Genomic DNA, 8,869 nt, shown 5'->3' on the forward strand with positions numbered 1-8,869 from the left:
CATGTGAATCATGGCTAGGAACGAACCATACACTGGGAATGTAGTGTTGACCACATAGTACACACGAAAAACACATTGAAAATGTCATAACCGACAGAGAAAAGGAATAATTGCTCAAAAACCTTCACCCCTTCAGGCTAGACAAACCGTGCTGAAATTAAATCAAAAACTCACTGTGACCACGTCCAAAGAAAGCATTGGAATGAACTTATTTAGCCTCCTTTTGAGCAGGCGTGGTCCATTTTCATAGCTAATGGGCCCTTTGAAGCTGCCTTTCAGAAAAGACACTTGAAAAAGAGAATGAAAAAGAGACCATTCTCTACTTCAATGGATTCCAGATGCTGATGTAATTTTATTTGGGGGAAACAGAGCCAGGAGTGACTTGAGGCCTTGCCACAAGAGATACATCGACGAGCATAAAAGAGTTGATGCGTGAAACAATGCAAGGCATCCCGGATCCTGACCAGACTAGAGTCGACAAATGACAAGTCTTATCGCGTTTACTAGAACCCTAAAAGACACATCACAATGGAGATAAATGTTACAGTATTCCAACAATACAATCCATCTATTATGTATAATGCAGTTGGGTTACTGTAAAGATCCGATCAACAAATCAATGTGTACAGTGGTGCAAAGCTAGCCCCTCTCAGAACCCCGTGGGTCAGCCCAATCGATTCGTGCCGAACCGGGCTACCCGTGGGGTCCCTGTGCGTAACTGTGTTTTTGTATGTAAATGTCAGAACGCAGGCATAAATGCCGTCGGATACGTCGTGTCTGCGCCGTTTGAGGGCTTCTGTTCGTTTTAGTTATTCTGTTTATGTGAACTCTATTTTACACCGGACACCGCTGAGAATTTTCCTGTGCTGCGGAAGCCGTTAAGTATTTTTAATCTGTGTTTGACCGATTTCCTTGTTTATTTACAGTTTATTGTACCGCCTCCCGTTGCGGGGTTGGCTTATGCGTCCCTATGTTCCTGCCTCTGATCTGCTCTGTCATAGCTATAGCCACTAGCTAGCCAGATAGGCGGTACAATGAGGTGTCAATAAACAAGGTAGGAAGAGAAGAATCAAAGCGACCAAATCGGTCAAACAAAGATGATAAAAATACTTAACGGCTTCCGCGGCACAGGAGAATTCGCAGCAGTATTTATAGGTACTTATAGTTCACACATTCAGAATAACTCAAACGAATAGAAGCCCTCAAACGGCGCAGAAACAACGTAACCGACGGTATTTATGTTTATTTATGTTTATTTATGTTCTCGTACCCGGTGGCAGGGTGGAGGTGGAATAGGACCCCATGGCTACTGGGTCTCAAAAATGTCTTCAGTACCATTGGGTTCGGCTTGTAGGACTAGTGCAAAGCAAGCATCATGGAACAATGGCATCATTTAAAAGACCACGTTAAAAGGATGTAGAGTAAAAATGGTCGGCTTCATGCGCTCCATTTCTGAGATGCAAGCGTCACACAACACTAAGTTGTGGGCAAAAATGTCACGGCAAAATTCAGTGTTCAGTGTTTTTAATCAGTGCACCCAAGTGGCTAATTCGTTAGTTGTCCCCCCTCCCTAATTCCACTGTGGACACCTGTGTGCCACGCCTCCGCTTTGCCTTCACTGTCCCACAACTCCCACCTCTCTCTCTGTCGTTTGTGCTGTAGTGAATGCAGAAATATTAAAACATACTTTTATGATAAATCCAGTAATCAATTTGTGACCATTGTGCCAATCATCAATGTTTGCATCATGACAAATAGACATTATGTCTACTTGCTCACTCACACACTGACATAAAATCACAATGGGAATTTAATGTTTGTGGAGGACAAAAATAGACATTAAGCCGATTGATTTGCTCAGACATTATGAGGTAACATTCTCCATTCATTGTCAATGGGAATTTAATGTTTGTGTAGGACGGAAATCTACACTAATAGCTGAATATAAAAGTACAAAAATGTATGTTGAGGAAAAACACTGCCCCACACACACACACACACACACACACACACACACACACACACACACAAGGTGTCTCTCCAACACATGCAGCTGCTAATACCAGTGTGGTGATCATCTGCAAAAACATGCAGGTTGTGAAAGAACAAAATTAGACCGGACACTGATACCCCAACCCTACTGTCCCCGATTTCCCCATTGCAAATCCTTTAAGCCCGAGTAAGCTATATCAAGCAATGGGGCATTCTTCACACAATGCCACTATTAGGGAGGGTGAAAGTTGATTGCCAACAGTTGTAACAATACTGGTAATGGCAATATAAAATGTTATTGCTTACATTTACGTTAACCAGTACTGTGAGTGTGAAGTGTTGACGTTATGCAATAAAAACGTCAAGCTAATTAGTGTTGAAGAAAGGGTGGTCAAACTGCTCATATAACATTAGTACCGTTGTTTGTGCGCATCAGTCAGTACTCTATTGTTTTGTGGCATGGGCACCGCAGCACACGCACGCATAAATACACCGGGCGGTGTCTTTATTAGTAGGCGCGGGGAAAACGCAAGTGACAAAAACCTCGCGGATCCCTGGAAAGTTAAACACAACCCCCACCCTGGCTGTGAAGGAGGGCAGGCAAGGCTAGAGGCTGCAGCATGTTGTGCGTGGTGTGTCAACAATCCACAGGTTGCCGTAAACAGAACAAAAGCGAAAGGGAAGACATATCGTATTACATGCCACATACACACGGCATAGGACAAGCCAAATGCCGAATACCAATCCATTTATGGTCAATGTAATGTGCACACTGCACACACCGCCCCATATGATGCAGCAGGACCAGCGAAAACAAAGCCACTGTATGGATCCTCTCTCATCGATGCAATATGGAGACGTTAAAGCCCCCCTGAGGTACACACACTGTCTGAACACTGCACGAGTTCAGCAGCTCCCCTTTGACGTTTTGACATTTTATTTTCTGGGAGTGGGGGATCGCAGGGATTTGCAAGCCCACCAACGTCCTCCACCCTGCACAGTGCACACGTACCGCGTGGCACGTACAAGCACACAGGGTGACGACCAGTGAGTCCACCATCATGATGAGAAAGCAGAGAGAGCAGGGAGGTTAGTGCTGGTTTACCTGCAGGTGTTGCCCCGAAGATCCGCACCACCGGCACCTTCTTCACGTCGCTCTCTCTGAATTCAGAGTGGCACACGTCCAGGTCTTTAATGGGACTCGCCGTGTAATAGTCTGCGGTGACGATGCGCACGGCAAACATGACTGAAAAACTACCCCCGGTGCACGGAGAGCCACGATCAGCCGAGGTGACGGTCTCACTGGAACCAAAAGGTGGCAAAACGGTCACGTCCGAAGAAACGACGGGGGGACGGGGACGGGAACCGATTATCCCACCAGTTCTAGAAACGACGGGGAAATGTAGTGTTCAGTTCAACGTGGTGGGGGGGTTGGTTCGGGTCCCGGTGGTGGTGCCCGATCGCCACCATGATTTCCATTTCCAGTCGCTTTGCTAAACACGACGAGTAATCCGAGCAGCAGCTGTCCAGTCCATACCGTTACTGCAACAGGACGTCAGTACTGTACCGGCGGAGGCTCCCGTGATTTAGTTTCAGTGTTTAGTTTCAGACAGGTTTAAACATTCCAGCCGATCCCTTCCGTGTGGCAGTGCTCCTAAACCGAACAGATCTAGTTGTTGCAGCCAGTCAGCCAGCAGCACACAGTCGTACCTCTTCCATAACAGGCTAGCTCGCGGTAGCTAACATGCCATGGATTTAAAACAGTGCGGTCATGAGGCTAAACTGAACCTCCAAGCTATTTAAAAACGACTTTTCCTTGCCCCCTCTCTCTTTCTTTCCCTCTTGCACTCCGCGCTAGAGTTGCTGCTGCATGTGTCCTTTATGAAATTATGTCTTTAAAGCAGGAAAGTCTTCGACTTGTTTGATGTATTTTATGAGATTGCAGATGTGATTGTCAAAAAGTATGTTGTCGTGAGTGGGGGTGTCCTCCTGAACGATCTGACTGACTATCAACATAACCTCTAGCAACCCTGCCCTCCCCCGAGCAGTGCACAATTGCACATTCCTTCCTGCAGCCGGTGTGTCTACTCTGTAGTGTTGTCCTCTCTCTCTCTTCTCTCTGTGCTGTACGTGGGGGAAGAAGAGTCGCGTCACGCACGCGTCCATGGCCAAGCAACATCCAGTTTGATATTTTCAAAATAAAAGCAAATAATTACAAAAGCTATCCAAGATACAGTGAAATGTTTTGGTGCGTTTTATTCATGAAAGCAAATGATGTTGTGGTGAAAGCTATTCTTATTAAATTCTTTCTTACCCCTGTGTTGTGAATTGGTCTGAAGAAAGATGCCGGCAAGGCCTGTCATTATTATTATGGCCTATTCTGCCTGTGTCTGACTACCAAATATTAGCTAGCAAATATAAAACTTCCTGTGGACGATCTCTTCAAAATAAGAGTACCCTAAAATTGAATCATTTGAAAAACTATACATTTGCACATTAAAACCATATAAATTAGGTCTTTAAACGATGCTAGTCTACAACACACATTAGGTTTCTTTGAAAATAAATAAATAATAATAACTTAAAAAATATAGCTCATATGGATCAATTCTGTTCACTGGAGTGCATGGCCTTTACAAATTGGACACTGGACAAAAATCGGTTCTAAGTTTCAACTGGTCGGACATACGCACACATTCGGAGAGACCTCCTCTACAACACCACACACCGCTATTACCGCTAAGCAGCAGAGGTGTAAAATAAAAAGTGGCCGGCCATCCAGTGCGGTCAGAGGTAAAAAATTGGCCTTTTCCAGACGCACGCGTTCGGAAGAGACCTCCTCTACAACACCACACTCTCTGCTATTGCGGGAGAGGTGTAAAATAACAGGTCTTATTATATTTGCTAGCTCACCAGGAAGTAAACAGGAATATTTGCTTTCTTGACGGGGCCTTATGAGTCTATGGGTCGGGTATATGACCTATTGATCCAAGGCAACCCAGGCCACTGAGGCTAGACAAGCACAGCATTTCTTCCTGTGCCGCCCCTCAAAGGGCAAATAGGCCTACAGAAAAGAGGCCTACTGTACTACCGAGTGGTGACACTCGGTAGTACATAATGTTAATAAATAGTAAATAATGTTGGATAACTTGGATTATATTTATATGTAGCATATCAATCTTGGGTTTCCATTTTACAGTGATGAGTGACACTCCCTTTAAATTGAAAGCCGAAGTGGCAAAACCGGAATTGGTATTCTGAATTATTGCGGGTTACCTCACGTGGCTTCACCTCGATTGCCTTGCCTCCCTGATCACAACGGCATTGTTATAATTAACAGACGGTATAAAACTATAAAACCACTTACTTGCCTCTGACTGCTGCATCAAACACGGGTCAGTAGCCTGATCTGGCGTAGGGCCACTCTCCTCCTCTCCCTTGCCTCCAACTCAGAGCACCAGAGCTGGTAGACAGACTGACAGAGCATCAATTTATTCTTTCTCTTAGATCATTTTTTTAAGGGGCAACTTTCTTAGCCTACTGTCCCATTCCTTTTAGCTCTATGGCCATTTCATGACAAATCTTGAAACTGAAATGATTAATTCAAACTATGTGTACATAATACATTATGCAGGACAGAGTCCCTATGTTTGTGATATGGCAGTAGCTTTGCACTGACTGTATTCCTGCATGGAGGACTGAAGAAAAAGTTAGAAATATTCATCATATGCCTTAATTTACATTATGCCTTAATTATTCTGGTTGGCTCACAAAATCCTATACCCTAATCTTATTGATGCAGTTCTGTGGTTAAGTTGTTTTGCCTTCCAAGTAGGCTACAGCACATTATACATTACCATCAAAACACATTGTTGGACAAAATGGACAGACATAAATAAATAGATGGTAAATAGGCTATCTGGAGACTGATGGTGGGAACAAGGTTCCCAGTTTGATCCATGGGTCCTCTTAACATTGCTTAGTTTCTGGTATCCTTGAGCAAGACACTAAACACCAAACTGCTCCTGATGAGCAGGTTGGTGCCTTGCATGGTTGTCTGTTTGTGAATAGGCGATTGATTATTGATTGAATACTTTATTGGCAGAAATGTAATCAGTACAGGGTACAGTCAAATAGAAATCTAATCAGTCCAGGGTACAGTCAAATAGAAATGTAATCAGTACAGGGGTACAGTCAAACACACGTCCAATGGGATCACCGAAAAAAGTTTCCATTCAGGTCCTGGGTATTCAATTCATAATCAAGGGGAATAGAAAGTGTCTTGGATAAAGTTGCTATAAAAATGCAAACCAGAATTCTCTTTTCATTTCTTCAACCCCCAAGATAGTTTTTGAGGAGCGCTATCCCCTCCAACGTCTGGCTTTTGAAATTACGTCATATGGCAGCCAAGTCTATGTACTTTTAATGTTTGTTTAGTACTTTTAATGTTTGTTTAGAGCACTTTTATAAAATAATCGAATGGCAGACTTGTTTGTTTAGTTTAGGGGACCAAACGTGACTTCATGTGGCAGAAAAGTCTATGGACTTTTAATCTTTGTTTACAGCAATTAAACACACATTGACGACATGTGGAAACCACAGTGGACTCCCCTCACTACACACACATATTATTATTTTTATACTGTTTGCACAGTGTCGCAAGGTCACTATACCCACTGGCTCTCCATTGGCAATCTCTACTGTGCTCCTTTCTTTGCTATGTCTCTACTATATGCTCCTTTCAGTATTCAGGCTGTGCTTACCTCACATAATGGCCTATAGCAGGCAGTCATCATGGATGTACTGAACACGCTCCTTTCTTCGCCACCGAAAGGGCCATAAACCTATCCAAACAGCCAGTTAGGTCCGGGTCATGCTGGGGACACCGATGCCAATGACTCTCCCAATGATGACAAATGTTTCATTAACATTTTCATCTAGATGTAGTCATGGTATCTGCTAGGAGGAGGGAGTATGTGCGCTCTGACCTTGAGTAAGAGTTTGGGCACTTTTGCTGGAGTCAGTCAACATGACTCAAGAGGAGCTGAACCAATGAGCCATCACCTGTTTATGTATGCCTGCAGCTAAGTTAAAAAAAAAGGCATTGGAGTCACTGCAGGGACAAATTTGACAGTAAACTATTCATGAAATACAATGCATGACAGACACCTTTGACAGGTGGTGCCCACTTGATAACCTCAAAGAACACCCTTATTCTCACATACCCCCTATCCTCTGACATTCAAAACAGCTTTCTACAGAAGCTTTGAACAGCACAAGTGAAATGTATTCTATGCATGGGTAAAGCAAGGCCTTAGGCCTATGCACACCTGATCAGCTCAGAGACAGGTGCATTATTGTGCGTTTTATTCTATATTCTATACATTGGTAAATACATTGAATATTTGCTATCTAGTAGGAGTGCCTGCATGATTGTATCCCAAATGTATAGCCAACAATACCTTTAACAACTCTTTGCCTTTATGTCATTCCTGCTACTTTAATGATTTTATTTAATGCCGTTTTCTTGACATAAACAAATGATGAGAAATCCCGGTCAAGAAACATTTTGAAAAAATGTGTCACGCAACTCACATCCTGCCCCTTTGTTCCATTTGGACAGGTCACCCAGCTCTTAGTTGTTATCCAGAGGCACAGCCCCGCTCTGCTCTAGTTAATCACTCACTTCATTGATAAGCTGACATGTTCGGTTCAACACGCCAGGCCTACAGAAATGGCACATTCTAGCTCCCTTCACAGCCAGGACTGGACAGAGTCCAAGAAAGTGTAAGGATTACAAAAAGAGCAGAACAAAACAGAGCAGAGGCCTGCATTCTGAACCTACTGTTTTAGTACATAACTGAGTTGTGTCTCTCTTCTGTTGTTTCCCAAACATAGCAACGCCAACTCGTGGTGGGTCATTAATAAATATCAAAATGTTCAAAACCTTCCTTCAAATAAATCAATACATCTGTTTAGGATTTTCAGAAATGTTAATTAAAACCAAAACAAAAAAAAGCCATTTGGTTTATGTTCAAAAATAGTGAAAATAGCAGATCTACAACTCACAATGTGTTGCTGTGTTGTGAGCTTGTGGATATTTTCACTATTTTGAAATATTGATTCATTGTGTTTTTGTACATTTGGAGAAAAAGTTTGGAATTGATTGAACGAGTGATTGATTGACAACAAGCATAATGCACAAATGATGCATGGAAACCCCTATTCCACAGAGATACCAAAGATGAAACCATCATTGTACAAATACATCAATAAATATTATGCAAGGCAACTTTGTGAACTGGCACTGGGTGGGCAGGGGTTCAAGGCCTCTTTGCAAACTCATCTGTAGCCGCCTGGCAGGTTTGGACCGGATAAGGGATAATGCTGTATGTCAAGTGGCTTCCAGTGGATTTATTGGTGCTGAAGAAATGTGCCTAATAGATCACTACTGTGCGTTAGCTGATAACAGAGTTCCCTTTACAGAGTGTGTACATTTTGTTGTCAGATTTGGTAAATTAATTGACAGAACCAAGCACCCTGATTGGGCAATGTGACTCCTACTTCCCTTTCCTGCTGTATTAGTTTAAAAACTCTTTCAACTATATACAAAAACAAAAAACTAACACAAACTTGTGGTGTACATAGGCCTATATATTATTACCAAATGCTGCATATCTATCCATCCATCCATCCATCCACACACACACGCACGCACGCACGCACGCACGCACGCACGCACGCACACACACACACACACACACACACACACACACACACACACACACACACACACACACACACACACACACACACACACACACACACACACACAGATGAAACTATGGGTATATAAATAATTACTTAGGACATACTG

The 8,869-nt window shown here is 43.1% G+C and overlaps 1 protein-coding gene across 2 annotated transcripts in view; it reads right to left on the minus strand.

Annotated features, from left to right (window-relative positions):
* Window positions 1–4,066, minus strand: part of rev3l (REV3 like, DNA directed polymerase zeta catalytic subunit) — an 89,937-nt gene extending 85,871 nt beyond the window's left edge. For both annotated transcript variants that reach the window (XM_083790823.1, XM_083790822.1), the window contains exon 1: window positions 3,098–4,066. In XM_083790823.1, the coding sequence (XP_083646949.1) occupies window positions 3,098–3,236 (139 nt within the window). In that variant the 5' untranslated portion in view covers window positions 3,237–4,066. The remainder of the gene's footprint in view (window positions 1–3,097) is intronic.
* Between the last annotated feature and the right edge of the window lie 4,803 nt (window positions 4,067–8,869).

Source organism: Protomyctophum parallelum, assembly GCF_964188405.1.
Source record: "Protomyctophum parallelum genome assembly, chromosome: 19".
NCBI lineage: Eukaryota > Metazoa > Chordata > Actinopteri > Myctophiformes > Myctophidae > Protomyctophum > Protomyctophum parallelum.